The following is a 15920-nucleotide window of genomic DNA, read 5'->3' on the forward strand; positions in this document are numbered from 1 at the left end:
ATGCAACAATTTTATGCATTTTGTTATTATTTATTATCATTATTATTATTAGACTTGTCTATTAAAAGAAAAACACAGATTTTCTGGTATTAAAGTTTAAAATTGTAGCTATAGAAATTTCAATTGTATCAGGTGCAATTTGTATTTGTCCTGCAGGTGTCTGCATAGGTCTGTATCCTTACCGTGTTCTTAGCAGTGTACGGTTACTCCAAAGCACTTGTAAATCTATGAGCATTTTCAAGCACTACTTAAATGATAATGCTTTTGGGAAACGGGCAACAAAACTAAGATGAATTTTAAGATCTACTTAGGCTTACAATGATTTTGGGAAACTAGGCCCTGAACTGTCTGTTAACAGACAATCAGAATTGACCCCTTCTGGGCCAACAAAACATGTATTTATGTAACCAACCATTCTTTTGGTGGAGACAACCTTGATGTGTGAAGTCGGAAAATTAGCACACAGGTATTGCAGGACCAGACTTTTGACTATCAGCTTTTAAACTGCTGCACATTTTAAATTGTTCTGGTCCAGATCAGAGCCCACTCAGACAATAAAAAAGATGTTTGGGTCTTTTTTCTTCCCATGATATTTAAGAGTGGTTACATCTGGAATCAATTATACCACAATAATAGACTAACATATAACATAGTAGTAGTTAATTCATAAAATGACATACAAGGTTGTAGAGGAAAACTAGAAGAAATGTGTGGAAACCGAACTCTAAAACTCACACGGAATATATATAGTTATGCTTTAGGATATTCCTTTTATAAACAGACTCAAAATAAATTCATAATCATCTTGCAAAGACATAGTGCCATGAACCTAAAAACATAAAAAGTAGCAAAACTAGGGACTAGTTTTTTCTCTGAAGAGCTCAGGCTCTTATATTCTCCTGGCAAACTGATAAAATCAGTGCTCATTGACTCCTAGAAGTTCAGTATCAGCCAAACAATTGAAACCTTTCACCAGTTCTTGCCAAATTATTTTTGCAATGTGCTTCAGCCGGTCAGTAAACAGTACGTGGGTGTGCCATCCAAGGCTAACACACAGGAAGCCGGTATTTTACATGGTGAAAGGGGTTTTCTATTTAATAAAAAAAAATATTTGTATTCATAGATGCTTCTTAAGCAGTTAAATTAATTAATGGACTGCTATCAAATGTAATGAGATAATTAATATACTTCTCTTTAAATTACCCACCCAATAAAAAATATTCTACCAGAGGAATATATTCAGTTTAGTCTCCTGGATTGCAAAGCTAATTGAGCTCTCTACTTTTGTTTTGCAATACTTCATTTTAAGACCATTCATACAAATTTGAAATCAGCATCCAACATATTTCCACTGATATTTTTTTTCCTGGTTTATTATTCAATTTGAGAAAAACATGAACATACACTCCCCCAAATAATGGCCCCACAGTCTAAAAACAGACTAAATTCTGACTGACCCATTACTCAAAATACTTAAAATCTGTATCAGAGCTACACCACTCTGAATTGTGTAGTGCAGGATAACCAGACCTATTAGCACTATCTGCTGGCAGAACAGATGCAATGTGTTTAATTCAAATGCATTGAGTTTATTTCACCAGTTAATTTTTCCTAGTCCTCATACATAAACACACTGTATTAAATCAACTCATTACAGTTGGAAAAAAACAAAAACAGTAGTTGACAGATACAGAATTTATAATAAAACAAATAAAATTAAAAAAAGAGAAGATTATTTTTCACCGTGTACAAATTTGGTAAGATGAGGCCAGGAAAGTGGAATTCACAAGAAACAGTACACCTAATATAAAAGGATGAAATGGTTAAAGGAAAGGAAAGAGGATTGGAGGAGGTGAGAAAGACAGTAGACATAATTGGTAAAATTCACCAACTATATGATTCCAGTCGCCTTACCTCATACATGTATGGTGTCAAGAAGAGACCCAGAATGTCCTCTTGCGTCACACATTTAACCTCTACAGTACACGAAAGCATTCGTTCTCAGCCTAAATCAAAACCATAACCCAAAGACAAAGAATTATCTCCTCAAGTAGCCCATCTCACCTCCTCGTTTTCTGAGTGTAACATTAATTTTTGTTGTCATCGTGGCTCTCAGCTTCCTTCACTCACTGCATTACATCCTCCTCTCTCACTCCTATCTGACCAGTCTGGCTCAAAGTGTGTGAGCTGTACAGATAATAGAATAGGTATTTAACACTGAGAAAACATTTACACAAAAAACATTATGGCCCAAAATTAAGATAGAAGTTTAGTGGCATGTCTAATTTAATCTTTTCTGTATACTTTGAAATGGTACCGTCTGATTTCCCATGTTAAAGCTTTGCACATAATTGAATATTGTCTTTGTCATAATTGTAAACCATCACATATAATTGGTGCACTGTTTTTAGTCTGCTAGGCTTTTAAAAAAATGCTCACACCCTCGCAGACCTCATAAATCTACGAAATAAGGGTTTTCCGAGAGATTGAGTTCACACCATCTGAGTTGCGTCTCTATGTCTCTCTCACTCTTTATTCTGTCCCATCTCTACCAGAAGTCTCGACGGTGGTAGGAATCAGGGTCACAGTATTTAGTCACCACCACTCTGTTGGCGAATTTCCTTCCTGTTAATCCTTGCATGGCCTTCTGGGAGTCAAACACTGACATAAACTCCACAAAGATCTGGGACAAAGGAAAAAGCAAAACAAACAGCACGGTTTAACGGTTTAATTTCAAATTTTACATTCACATTTTCAAGTAGGTGTTGAACCTTTCCAGTGCCAGGAACTTCTAAGCCATCAACAGGTCGTGGGATCTCGATGCTCTTGACCTGGCCATATTTGGAGCACTCGTCCCTGACGTCTTCTACGATTTCCTCATACTCTTCATCATCCAGCAGCTCCTCCGGTGCCACCATGTTCATCAGACACAATACCTCTGTGGGAATGCCTCCCATTTGAGTCACTGAGCTGTTCATAAGACCTGGAACTTGTAAGGTCACTGGAGTCTGGTTTACCCCAGTCTTCAGAGAAAGTGGGAAATGAAAAGATCCATTATTCACAATCTCTAATCTACATGTAGAACATCAGTGTTCAGCAAAAGATGAAGGTACTCAAGTTGTACAAATACTCCCTCACCAGTGTGGTGTTCTTGGAGCCGACACTTGCTCTTTGGACCAAGAGTTTCTTGTCACCCAGCTGCATGCCATTTAGCCCCGCGATGGCCTGTGATAGTGAACAGTGTGCCTTGGAGAGGTTAATATGGGTGTCAATCAACCGCTCTGATACGCCACAACTTAGTCTCTATTCTAGCCCATGACGTTTAATAATGTTGTAAGTTATGTTATTTGCAGAGTGATTAAACTCTATATGTATTTAAAGGGATAGTTCACAAAAATATTATCTCATTATTTACTCAACATCAAGATATCTCAGATGTGTGTGACTTTCTTTCTTCACCAGAACACATTTGAAGAAAAATAGCTTAGCTCATCCGTTTCTTTAAATGCAAGTGTATGTAGATTTCTCTTCTGAATCTCAAAGTAAATAAATAAATAAATCACTGACAGTCAGCATAAACGTCATAGATATGACTCAAGTGGTTGAATTAATGTCTTCTAAACTAACACTTTTGGTGCAAAAATAATAAATATTTAAGTACTTTTTTAATCTCTAAATCAAAATTCCGTTGTGCGGCAGTATGCGTAATCGCATTGACATTTGTAACAAGCAAGAACTTACATAACAGCAGCGCTCTTTACTAGTGATGAGGAACGCTGTAGAGTAGCTTGGTTGGTTTTGGTTTAGACCTGTATTTGTTTCTTTACACATAATGGTGCATTTGTGTGCTTATCCTGGATGTCTCAACCAAGTGGAGAGCGTAAGATTACCTCAGTTATCATCGCAATGCGAATATGTCAAACAAGAGACCACTTGGACTCCACCCTCTTGTGAAGACTAATGGATGCAATGTTTTATATTTAGAAAGTACTAAAATATTTATATTTTTCACACCAAAAGTGATCATGTTGCTTTAGAAGACATTACTTTAACCACTGGAGTCGTATGGATGACGTTTATGCTGACTGTGATTTTTTGATCTTTAAAAGAGAAAACTAAATTCACTTGCATTTTAAGGACCTACAGAGCTAATATATTATTCTATTTTTCTTCAAATGTGCTCTGGTGAAGAAAGAGGGTGTGAATGTAATGAGAATTTTCATTTTTGAGTGAACTATCCCTTTAAAGCTTACAACATTTAGATCTAAAGGAGGTTGGAATATTAATCTGTGTTTTTTCTACATCACCTGGTCACTGATATTGACGTCAACATATTCACAGAAGGCATAGCCCTTTGAGAGACCTGTAGCGCTGTCTTTCACCAGGTTAAAAGCCTTCAGGGGACCAAAGGATGTAAGCAGTTCCTTCACCTGTAGAACAGAGGAAATCATCTTTCAGATTAAAATTTAGAGTGGCTCTTAGAGTCACAAGAAATAAAATATGTAAATACTGATCCACAAGCTCCTTTAATACAAATAAATTACAATTTTATAAGTTACAGTAAAGAAAGAAAAATGCTATCCGAAATGAGAAAGGTGAACTGAATAAAAGGCCTGAATTTTAGAACCTGCCAATGAATCACAATGTCTATCAGCTGCAATTCAAACCTTCAAGGTTGCTTTTGTTTTAAGGGGATACGATTTTTTTTATTGAGCACCTTGTAAAGCATGACACAAAACACTTTATTTGCATGACTTTTTAAATTGTTTTTCTATGCAAATATGCATTAGAAGGGGATCTTTGACTATTGTGTCTTGCTTTTTTTTCCCCCCAGCGTCCTGCACAGAAGTGCCACGTTTTTAAGATGCTTAGTAGTGTTGAGACACCTGGGTTCTGTTTCATTGGTTGCTCTGCGTCTAGAATTTAATGGTCTTTCACTGATGCTTCTATTAGGGGTCAAGGACCACACATCCACAAAACATTGCCAGGGTTACCACTCTTTTCAAGACACAATTTTCCAGAACATTTCTAGGACATTTGTGCCCAACAAGTGAAATATTTAAGCAAAAACACACTGCGTCCATTTAAATCGAGCTTTCATTTTGACGTTAATGTGTTTTTGATGGAAGTTTCTCACCTCCGGATAAGCAATTTGCAATATATTCCATTGTGCTTACTAATCCCGGTAAAGCTATGATTTAATTAAACAAATACATAGTCTGTATGTGCTGCACACTTTAGAATGCTCTACTCACTGTTATCTCTCTCACACACACACACACAAATAACACACACACACACACACACACACACACACACACACACACAGAGATCATTATGAGGTGTTTTCAGTGTATGAAAACCCAGCTTCACACATTCATTTTGAAGTGCGCACGACTTGCAGATTATATAATTATTTAATGAAATCACATACTTTTGCAGTTTAATTATCACAATAGAACATATCCCAATTTTTATTTGATTAATTGTGCATTCAACATTCATTTTCATCCAAATATGTCACAATTCATGACTCTCTGCATTTTACAGCTAATGCCATTTTTATGACTCGATCCGTGGCTCTGTCCATGTTTTCTGCATACTACATGTGATGACCATGGTATAAGCTGACTCAGATCATTGAATTATTGAAAATGAATTCCCATCCTGATGTATTAAGGCCGAATCACCACACTATAAACCCAGGGTATAAATTAATAAGAAATGTTAAAAAACAATCAGTCGTCCGTCAGCATTTACAACTAAAATGTTTTTTTTTTTTTTTGGTTAACACAAATCAACTATTTAGTCAGAGCGAAGACGAGATGAGAGCAGATGATGTATGTGACAGGGATTAATTCACTAAAATATTTTCCAGGACAAATAATTATTTTCCAAGATTTATTTTTTTTTTCCCATGACTGGAAAACTGCATTGGAAAATTCCAGGTTTTCCAGGATGCGTGCAATGTCAAGTCAAGCAAATAGTTTGTCAAAACATCTCGATCATGAGGTAACTAAAAAGTACTGGTAAATCTCTACCCAATTTACAATCATGACTGTTAAGTGAGCACTATGACAGTGACAATTTTGTCAGAGACATGAAAGTGTTGCAACAAAATGTCATTCTGACACAAACCTGGTCATCGTTGAGGTAGTTTGGCAGACCGCCAATGAAGAGCTTATGGGCTGAATCCGGCACCACTGTGGAAACGACGCCTACAGAGAGAGAATAATTAAATCACTCTATACTCAAGCTTGAACACAAAATAATCACTGGCGAGAGAGTGAAAGCTTGAGCTCTGGCCATTAATGCAAAAGCTTGAACATAAGAGAATTGAAAAAGCATAAGAGAGACATGCCTGGGACATAGACACTGGGATTTTCACTCATGCCTGGTAGAGGTTGGTAGTCATGAGGTCTACGAATCTTCAGACTCTGACCCTGGAAAATTATGCCATCAAACGCCATGGCCTGTGTGGTCTCATCCACTGAACGAAACTATATTACCACAACATAAAAATAATGTTTTCATTATGTTTTTGAAACTTCTAAAAGCTTTTGTGAGGACCTATAAAATTAGTTCTACTGTTCTGAACAAAGACTGACCTCAAGAAAGGCAAAGTTCTTGTCCTGGTTGATCTGTACAGCAAGGACAGGGTTACCTGGGGCCTGAGTAAGACCACCCAAACGCATCTGAGCATTGAAGAAGTCCATCATAGACTCCTATCAGAGATTAGAGAACAATACTTTTATCATACCAAAGAACAATTACAAGGGTTGAGAAAAAGCAACTCAGAGCAACTTCAGAAAACATGATTATGAATGTCAAAGATGATAAACCTCACCTCTGTGATGCCAAATGGTATGTTTCCCACATACAGCCGTCGAGCCTGTCGGGTCATTTGGCTGCCCACAACGGGAACAGGTGTTGGGGTCACAGATAGACCCTCAGGGGTCATTGTGGGCAGCAAAGCAGTAGCCGGAATCTGACCAGCAGCTAAATCCAAATTATAAGGATTTTAGACATATGGGAGGATGGAAAAGAGAGCGAGAGAGAGAGAGAGAGAGAGAGAGAGAGAGAGAGAGAAAGAAAGAAAGAGAGAGACAGACATTCACCTTGCATTGCTTTGTACTGCATGGGTGTGATGTGTTCAAAACCAGGAGGAGGAACATCCCAATACTTTTTCACTTTAATCTTTTTCTTCTCACGGTGTGGGGAGCGGCTGCATAGACAGAAAGATAAATCACCACAGACACAATCAATGATATTCTGAAATCTAGAGACACCCCAGAGGGCACTTGAAAAGTCTTTAGTGAACGCTAAAAGCAGCAGAATGTTTCTGCAGAATCTGCTGGTGTAAAAAATATCCCCAATAATTTCAACAATCCACAATTCTCCACATACCTGCGTCTGTGTCTGCGGTCTTTGCTATCACCATGATGTTCTCGACTGCCTCTCCTTTCTCTGTCCCGGCTCCTTCTCTTTCTGTCTCGGTCTCTGCTGCGACTTCTAGAGCCACTATGTCGGTGGTGCTTGTTCTCCTTGTCCCTGTCCGCTTTACATACAAATTGGAAAAAAAAAAAAAAAAAAAGAGAAAGAAGAGAAAACATGAACAAATTCAACACTCCCTACAATTCAATGTTTGTATTAAATGTTCATTCAAACAGCTCTTCTATTAAAGAAATTGTTTGCCCAAAAATGAAAATACTTGCATCATTTACTAACTCTCATGCATCCCCATCGTTTGCAGAACACAAACAAAGATTTTAGGAGAATATTTCAGCTCTGTAGGTTCATACAATGCAATTGAATGGTGGCCAGAACTTTGAAACCCCAAAATGCAATTAAAGGCAGTATAAAAGTAATCCTTAAAACTCCAGTGGTTAATCGATGTCTTCAAAAGCAATATGATAGGTGTAGGTTATTTAAATCCTTTTTTACAATAAATTCTATGGAGGCCCAAACCTGCAAAAATAATAAATAAATGTATAAGAAAATAAATAATGGAATAAATGTCTTGATAAAACAAATATAATTAGTTTTTAATTCAATTGATTCCAGAATTTATTACTGTATGACTTTTTTCTTTATTATTTTCTGTATTTTTTAACATTCTTTTTATTATTTAACTTTTATTTATTTATTTTGCATTGTTTTAATTTTTTTATTTTTGTGTTCATTTATTTTTATATTATAGTCAAACAGCTCTCCTAAAACATCAATAAGCACCTCTACTCTAAATAAAATAGTCATTTGATGTGTGGTTATCGACTTCATTCGCTAAGTTGCACAACTATCTAGATACATGTGAAGCATCAGCTGTATTTTTATTTTATTTGGCTATGACCTAACGTCAGATCAAAACAAGTCAAGATTAATTGAGCACATGCTTCAATCTACGATAAACCAATGGAAAGCAGGACCCGCCCACATAATTATCATACAAGAGACAGAAATGTAAGAATAAATACAAAAATAAATGTGGGAATATTTAAATATGGAAATAAATACATGTGGGTATAAATAAATATAAAAATAAATGAACGCATAAAGTTTTTTTATAAATGTGAAAGATTTTTGTGAAGAATGAAAATAAAAAGAGAAAATAATAATTAAAAGGAAAAAAAGTCATAAAATAATCAAATCAGCAATACATTTAATTAAAAACTAATTATATTTGTTTTATCAAGACATTTATTCCTTTATTTTCTTATTATTACATTTATTTATTTATTATTTTTGCAGGTTTCATCCTCCATAACTTCTCCACCTTGCCCAGCAGGTGACAATATACACAAAGAATGTGAATTGCCAAAATCAAAAAAAAAGAGGAGGAACGTGACAGTGGAGTTTAAAGAATTAAAACACAAATCCATCCGTTTCCCAAATATCGCTTCAGAAGACCACTGGATTCATGTGGATTACTTTTATGCTGCCTGTATGTGCTTTTAGTGCTTCAAAATGTTGGTACCCATTCACTTAAATTGATTGTATGGATCTACAGAGTTGAACGTTTCTTCTCAAAATCGTTGTGTTCAGCAGAAGTAATGCATTGGGATGGCATGGGGTTGATTTAATGATGGGGGAATTTTAATTTTTGTGTGACCTATCTGTGTAATCAATAATAACCTGGTTTATTTCTACATACAGTTAAGTTAAAGTCATGTTGTGAAAATGCTTGTATTTTGCATTAATGTAATAGTATTTGGAAATTCCCTATTTTTCTTTTAACGAAAGTATGGGTTTGTGCAAAATCCATGTTATCCAAGCAGGATTTGAAAATGGTACAAAGAGTCTAAAACACAGGCAGCGAAATAACCCATTATTCTTAGTGTGTTCGTCCAATGCGGATGCTACATCCGCTTCGCAGCTTATTCCAATTACCAAGCATTATATTACCACTAACAAATGCGTTTACTTAACGTAAATCCCTTTCTCACTAAAGGCTGCGTGTGGACATTCGGGTTCGACGGCAATCCCTGAATAGTTAAGTACACAATTACACATATTTAAATGGTAAAATTTCTGGGCTCTTGCTTTCTCTGCACACACTCTGTATGTGTGTGTAAGGGGGAGAACTCATGTATATGATGCGCAAGATTTAATTACATTTTTATTGAGCAGTTCATTATGAAAACAGCCAAATCACGGACATTTAGGGAATCTAGAAATCCCTACTGGTTGCTTTAGGGTTCAAAAAGAAGAAAAAAAAGGGGAAACATTCATGAAAAGAGGATGTTTGGTCATAATAGGTTCCATTTAATAATCTTCAGATTTGAGGTACGTAACTGCATTATTTCTGCATTAACAAGTGCTGCCTTCTCACTCACACAACTCTCTCTCTCTCCTCATTCACAGACACTCACAGCACGACATGAGATATGAACCTTGTAAAGATGATTAATGAAACAAAGGCTTGGTTGAAATGTTTTTCATCTTTGTTATCCAAATTAACAGACAGTATTTGGAATTATCTTTCAATGTTTCTAAAAAAAAAAAAAAAAAAAAAAAAAAAAAAAAGTTTAATACAGCCTCTGATTAGTACATCTGGTTCGACTCTGAATATTTCATTAAATGCCCAGGATTTGTTTGTTTTCACATTGAAGCGCTCTCAGTAGTCAATTTAATTCATTGTCTTCCAGTAAAACCATATCAGTTTAATTTTAACCAACTTTGCTTTGCGTGTCTCCCTCAGGCGCTGTGCGTGAGAGAGTGCTCCTATTCAAGCGACCATGAGAACAAGGCACTTTTTAATACAAACATAAAACATGTAACTCTGAACATACGCTTCAATTATAACAATAAATAATGAAAATGTGTGTTTGTATCTTCCCTCAGTTTCAGTGAACTTGTTTACATTCAGTTGATCTGTTTGCTGATGAAGTTTGTTAGAGGTGGACACAGTTACTGTAGATATACATAACTCGCTCTGGCTTTCAAGACACAGGACAAATTTCCGACTTAAAATAAATCATTTTACGTTTATGACGCTTGTGTTGTAGGGATCAGATATAAAATCAGTGATTGAATGACTAATGTTTACTCGCTGAAATTAGATGATTTCTTGTTAAGTCTAAAGTAACATTGGAATGTTTGGGCATAGCAATATGGCAGCAAAGTGGCTTCACTGTTATGACATCATGGGCAATCCAGTAATCCATATCATTTATATAAATGGTCTGAATTTACAGTCAATGTAATGTCACAAATGTGACACAATTTGATTAGTGACTATTTTGAGTAGAAACTGCACATATTGTAAAAACAACACGGTTCATTTTCAGGTTCAAATTCGATTTTGAATTCTATATTTTCAGTGTATACCAGAAATGATATAGCAGAGACGGGCCACTTTATATTTAAATGGAAGAAATTGGAACGCCCAGCCAAGATGCGTCCTACGGTCAAAGGATGTAGAAATGAAGTCCCGCCTTAGTTTAAAGAGCCAATCACATTTTAGATACAGACATCGCCTTTCAATCAACTCTAGAACGCGCGTGCGCATTAGCTATAAAATATAGGAAAATTACGTCTTTTTTGGCGTTATCTGAGGTAAAGAAGCACAATGTAGGATACCAGTTTTGTCGGATTTTATCGCTGATTTAAAATATGTTCTTTGATCGTAATCTTGATAAACAGTTCAGTTTGAGATTGATCAGTTGAGAGATTTCGGTGTCTCCCCATTCAATAGATAGGAGCTGCACTGTCATGAATGGAAATAGCCACCCGAAAGCATCCAAAAATGGCCGACAGTGGACTGACTTGCTAGAAAGACTTTGTGGATACACAGACTTTTGAAACCCAGCGTACATAAACACCATAACTCATTCTCTGTGAAACCACACCCTCTGTGCACAAGCAGCTGACAGATTCGGATTGTTTTGGCAGGTTGCAAAGCATTTGAGTACTGCATTTGATTGTTTTTGTTTTGTTTGGAGGATATCTTGCATTCACTGATCATTACAATACATCAGCCAAAACATATTCCCAAACCCTAATTTGCCTCGGAATTTTATTTCTCACCTTGCTTGTTTTCGGTCAGCTGTCTCTCAAACTCGTCAAAATCTGACATTTCCAGCGACTCCAAAAAGGAGATTGCGAGTGAAACGTGCTAGCTAATAGCTAGCAACTCCGTGACTGCTAATATATCGCAAAAAGTTCACACTAAGCGTGAAGCAATTAAGAAACCACTGGTTCTGTTAGAGAAGGCTGCGCAGTGGAGAAAGCAGAGCGACGTTTAATGAAAGCAGCAGGAGTCGGGCTGAAGTCTTCCAGAAGCGCCCAGCACATACAAAGTCTAGCATGAGGGAAACGTGCATTCATAGAAACCGCGAGAAACACAGGCACCGACAGCTGCGCAGGAGGGATAAACGAGCGCTCTGCTCGTGCAAGAGCTCATATATTCCTGAAAGGTGCGCTAACAGCAGCCAGTATTCCCCACAAAATCTCTGAAATGTGAAGGCCATGAGAGAGCGCTCGCTAAGGTCAATAGCCACTCTCAAACACTTCCGGGTTAACTTCATATTTCAAGCCGAAAAATAAACTATCATTAGCGTCTCGAGTACAGCAGCTGTTCCTGGGGTCGTGTGAATGAATGAACATAAGCACGGGTTTTCCGTGCAAGAAATACACAAATATAAACACTGATTGAACGACGTATTTGTTGTGTATCTAACGGCGCCCACTGCCGGATGATAAGTTCATTTGCGGTAAGTGAGCAGCAGTGTGTGCTCTCATTTGGACGCGTGCTGCGTTTTTATCAAGATATTATATATTTTAAGGACACACATAGATTAGGATATCATTTTGTGTTATATCGCGTCGTCACTAACCAGGAACTTACGTTTTAGTGCTGCTGTCACGCGTGTTGGTGGTGTGTGGTTGACTACTCGTTACCACATAAACTTGAGCGAGTTTCAACAGTTTTAGAGGAGTTGGTGGTCACTTCCATAAAGCTCATCTAGCCACTGTGCAGCGGTGACCTCAACTGTCTTCACTTCTTTGGGGCTCGATACTCCCCCATATTGCATTGGAAATAGTAAGTACATGACTGTTGATGCATTCCTGCTCACTTTCATGTTGTTATACTGCTGTGTCTCAAATTACATTTACAAATTCTAGTGAGCTGCCTACTTGGATGGCATTTTTAGACAGTAAAGACGCCATCTAACGTTGAGACCGGGAATGTGCACGAGTGCTCAGATCTGCATCAGCTAAAGCGTTACTACCTCCATTCAGGTTATTCCCAATCCGTAATTTGCACTGCCCAATTAAGCATATAATTCAAACAAAATATATTAATTTAGCTGAAAAGTGGATAATACCTGGTTTTGCATGTATATTAACTCATCGGGTCTTTGTTGTATCTGATTTGCTGTACACTCTTTGTTGGGCTCTAAAAAACTTTAGGTGGTGCAGTCAGACACTTATCCCCATAATTTGTATTATAGTACACCAGTCTAGATTATGCACAAATACACATAGTGGTGGATACAACATCAGACATTAATAAATGGTTCTCTCCTTAGTGGCCAGAATTGGCAGTCTCTCCACCAAAGGCTCAGTGCTGTTACTGTGTGACATGCAGGAGAAGTTCAGACCCAGTATTTTACAGTTCACAAACATTGTGAGCAATGCTGCAAGATTGCTACAGGTACAATCAGCACCCTCAGTTTATCAAAGCTGCTGGCGTTTGTCATACAACACAATCTCTGTCACCTTTATAGACTGTATTATATGCTGTCATTACTGCATCTTGGCAGATATCTTCTTTTATATCTATGATGTATATTGATCAGATGCTGATCTTCACATAAATAATAGTGTAAATAGTGTTTAGTTATAGACCAGAATGATTAACCAGGCAGACAATATTTTGACATTTTAAGATGATCTGTATTGGCTGATTAACATCAATTCCAAATAAATCCGCTGACAGCCATGTCAGTGTTTAATTAGCATGTTCTGTTTTAAAATATTTTTTGTGAATTTGAATAAATGTTGTGTAAAATCATTTTATATTAGGTTTAATTGTTTCATTTCAGCGATTTACATCTTGGTTGCATTTGTCTTTGTAAATGGCAGGCACCCAGAACCATATTTATACTATAACCATATTTATACCCTCTCAGGGATGTCGAATCTTGGGCATCCCCCAGATTTTGACAGAGCAGTATCCTAAAGGTTTGGGCCCAACGGTGCCTGAGCTGGGGGCAGAGGGCTTGAAGCCTCATGCAAAGACTAGTTTTTCCATGCTGACTGAGAGTGTGGATAGCTTGCTCAAGAGTCTGGGAGATCCTCAGCAAGTCATACTGTGTGGCATTGAGGCTCAAGCGTGCATCGCGGTAATGTCAGTTAAAATGCTTAAACTGGTGCCTCAGCAGATATTTTCACAATTATAATTTCCTGATCACAATCTTTATGTTTCTTGTTCTACTATAGTGCACAACATATGATCTCCTGGAGCGGGGCATGGAGGTTCATATTGTTGCAGATGCCGTCTCCTCTCGAAGGTATAAATTACTTAAATCTTTGCATGATTTTTCTTAAGAACATATTACAAATCGGTTATGATGTTTTATTTTTGCTTTAACTTAAAGAAGGTATGTAACAAGGTTAAGGTTCGGAAAGGAGGAAGTGGGAACTGGCTGAACAGTCAAAACAATATTTAATAAGAACTTAAACAAAAAGACACACAACATAAACACACACATGGCAGCTGCATGTGGCTCTCTCTCTCGAACTGCCACGTTCTGCCGCATTTATCCCTCTCCTCGGTAGATTAGCCCAATTGGGGGCCGGGCGTGCATAATCACAGCCCGGCCCATCCTCCTCCTCGTCACATGGTATTATTACATGAAAATACCAAAGTAAGATAACTAATGTCTTAAAAAGAAGAACTAGCTTAATGTGACTCACGCCCTTATCTATTCAAACACAAACTCAAATCTAGTATTTTTCAGCAGTGATGGATGGCCTCTATAAGCATTTTTCTAAAGCTCCAAAAAAAACAGTGTTCGCATGTAGATCTCCATTAAGTCAAGCCTTAAAGTGATAGTGAAGGTGTTGAAAGCATATCTGCCTGTCGTTTTTCAGTCAGACAGATCGGCTTTTTGCGCTGTCACGACTGAAGCAGAGTGGGGCGTTTCTCACCACCACAGAAGGAGCTTTATTGCAACTAGTGCAGGATGCCAAGCACCCCAGCTTTAAAGAGGTATCTATCTATCTATCTGTCTGTTTGTTTATATATCTATCTGTCTGTCTCTGTCTGTCTCTGTCTGTCTATCTGTCTATACAGCCATCCATCCATCTTGGCTTCTTTTATTGTGCTTTTTTTTTTAACTATACCTTCTTTCTAAGTACATGATTAAGAAACATTATGGAAAATATGATTTTTTAAAGAGTCTTGTTGAAATTGTTGGTTAGCCTTGAGTGTGCCTGTTTGTGTGAACTAGAGTGTATGAGGAGGTGCTCAGGTGGTTGGGATTATGTGGTGAATAAGATCACGTTCAGCTATTGTGATCATGTCGTTACCTGTCTTTCGTTTGTGCACACAGATCCAGAAGCTGTTGGCTCACCCCTCCCCTGATACAGGCCTACTGGCCTTCTTCAGCTCTCTGTAGGGCCACTCACACACCACACCCTATAGACGTGATTACATAAATTACTGTAACTCAGCACAAACTGCTCTCTGTCTTGTTGGACTCCTATGAACTATGCATTTACATGTTCAGATATTCAAACAATGAAACACGTATTTACATTTTTCAAATCACTGTTTTCATGTAATTACTTGTCAGTAATCACTATTTAGGAATCTAAAAAGAGTTAAAAGAGTTCAAATTAAGAGTACATTTCTATTGTATTCTGTACATGCAATACATGCAATACATGCAACAAAGAAAATAAAGCTTCTTGTACCATAATAGTAACTTCATGTTTGTTAATACATATGGTGTGAATAAATGGGTTATTATAAATACCATTGTAATAGTATATAGTTTCTGGCTTTTGTACTAATGTTTATTTGTTTTTTTCTCAATGCATTATGGCTTTTCGGTAGCCGAATCTACCCCCAGGTAGTCGAGGAATACAATTTCATTGCTCTTTCCATTCTAAACTAAACCAAAAATGTGTCATATTTAACACATATTATACTGTATGTCATGCATTACCATTAATAGTATTAAAGCCTTAAAAAGAGGGCAAATATTACATGTTCTGCTATACGAGTGTCACCCACATAAATGTATAAAACTTGCATTCATTACAAATATTGTTTTGTTTTCATCCCTTAAATACATGAGATTAATCTAAATTAATGTATAACAATCTATTGATTTTTCTGTTTTAATGGGAGTAAAACAAAAAGCTAAATCTAAATATTTACAAGTACCCCACGGGTTAAACATGTCCTT

At 37.0% G+C, this 15920-nt stretch overlaps 2 protein-coding genes across 4 annotated transcripts; one reads left to right on the forward strand and one right to left on the reverse strand.

Moving 5' to 3' along the window:
- Positions 1-1346: 1346 nt before the first annotated feature.
- Positions 1347-11997, reverse strand: LOC127658355 (splicing factor U2AF 65 kDa subunit-like). 3 transcript variants are annotated; one of them, XR_007972377.1, is made up of 12 exons: positions 11527-11992; positions 7408-7558; positions 7119-7225; positions 6848-6999; positions 6609-6725; positions 6362-6500; positions 6139-6218; positions 4308-4430; positions 3139-3246; positions 2772-3023; positions 2499-2683; positions 1347-2187 (listed from the first exon to the last, which is right to left on the reverse strand). XR_007972377.1 is itself a non-coding variant. In XM_052147605.1 (11 exons), the coding sequence occupies exons 1-11, from the start codon at positions 11573-11575 to the stop codon at positions 2113-2115; spliced, it is 1374 nt and encodes a 457-aa protein (XP_052003565.1). In that variant the 5' UTR covers positions 11576-11997; the 3' UTR covers positions 1347-2112. The 3 variants fall into 3 exon arrangements, 2 of the variants coding, with proteins under 2 accessions (XP_052003565.1, XP_052003562.1); XM_052147605.1 differs by lacking the exon at positions 2499-2683 and having other exon boundaries at positions 2751-3023; positions 11527-11997; XM_052147602.1 differs by having other exon boundaries at positions 1347-2683; positions 11527-11991.
- Positions 11998-12049: 52 nt separating this feature from the next.
- isoc2 (isochorismatase domain containing 2) lies at positions 12050-15466 on the forward strand. The gene is made up of 7 exons (XM_052147606.1): positions 12050-12212; positions 12354-12541; positions 13032-13156; positions 13635-13847; positions 13945-14015; positions 14599-14716; positions 15060-15466. Coding segments are annotated over exons 2-7 (594 nt in total). The 5' UTR covers positions 12050-12212; positions 12354-12540; the 3' UTR covers positions 15126-15466.
- Positions 15467-15920: the final 454 nt, after the last annotated feature.

The sequence above is a fragment of the Xyrauchen texanus genome, chromosome 17 (assembly GCF_025860055.1).
Source record: "Xyrauchen texanus isolate HMW12.3.18 chromosome 17, RBS_HiC_50CHRs, whole genome shotgun sequence".
Lineage (NCBI taxonomy): Eukaryota > Metazoa > Chordata > Actinopteri > Cypriniformes > Catostomidae > Xyrauchen > Xyrauchen texanus.

Excerpts from the sequence above, each read along its gene's own strand:
- LOC127658355 (XM_052147602.1), bottom strand. The coding sequence starts at position 11,575 with ATGTCAGATTTTGACGAGTTTGAGAGACAGCTGACCGAAAACAAGCAA. Across the intron at positions 4,431-6,138 it reads ACTACCTCAACGATGACCAG|GTGAAGGAACTGCTTACATC; the intron begins GTTTGTGTCAGA and ends TCTGTTCTACAG. Across the intron at positions 3,024-3,138 it reads GCTCCAAGAACACCACACTG|ACTGGGGTAAACCAGACTCC; the intron begins GTGAGGGAGTAT and ends CTTTCTCTGAAG.
- isoc2 (XM_052147606.1), top strand. Across the intron at positions 13,157-13,634 it reads ATGCTGCAAGATTGCTACAG|GGATGTCGAATCTTGGGCAT; the intron begins GTACAATCAGCA and ends ATACCCTCTCAG. Across the intron at positions 14,016-14,598 it reads GATGCCGTCTCCTCTCGAAG|TCAGACAGATCGGCTTTTTG; the intron begins GTATAAATTACT and ends GTCGTTTTTCAG.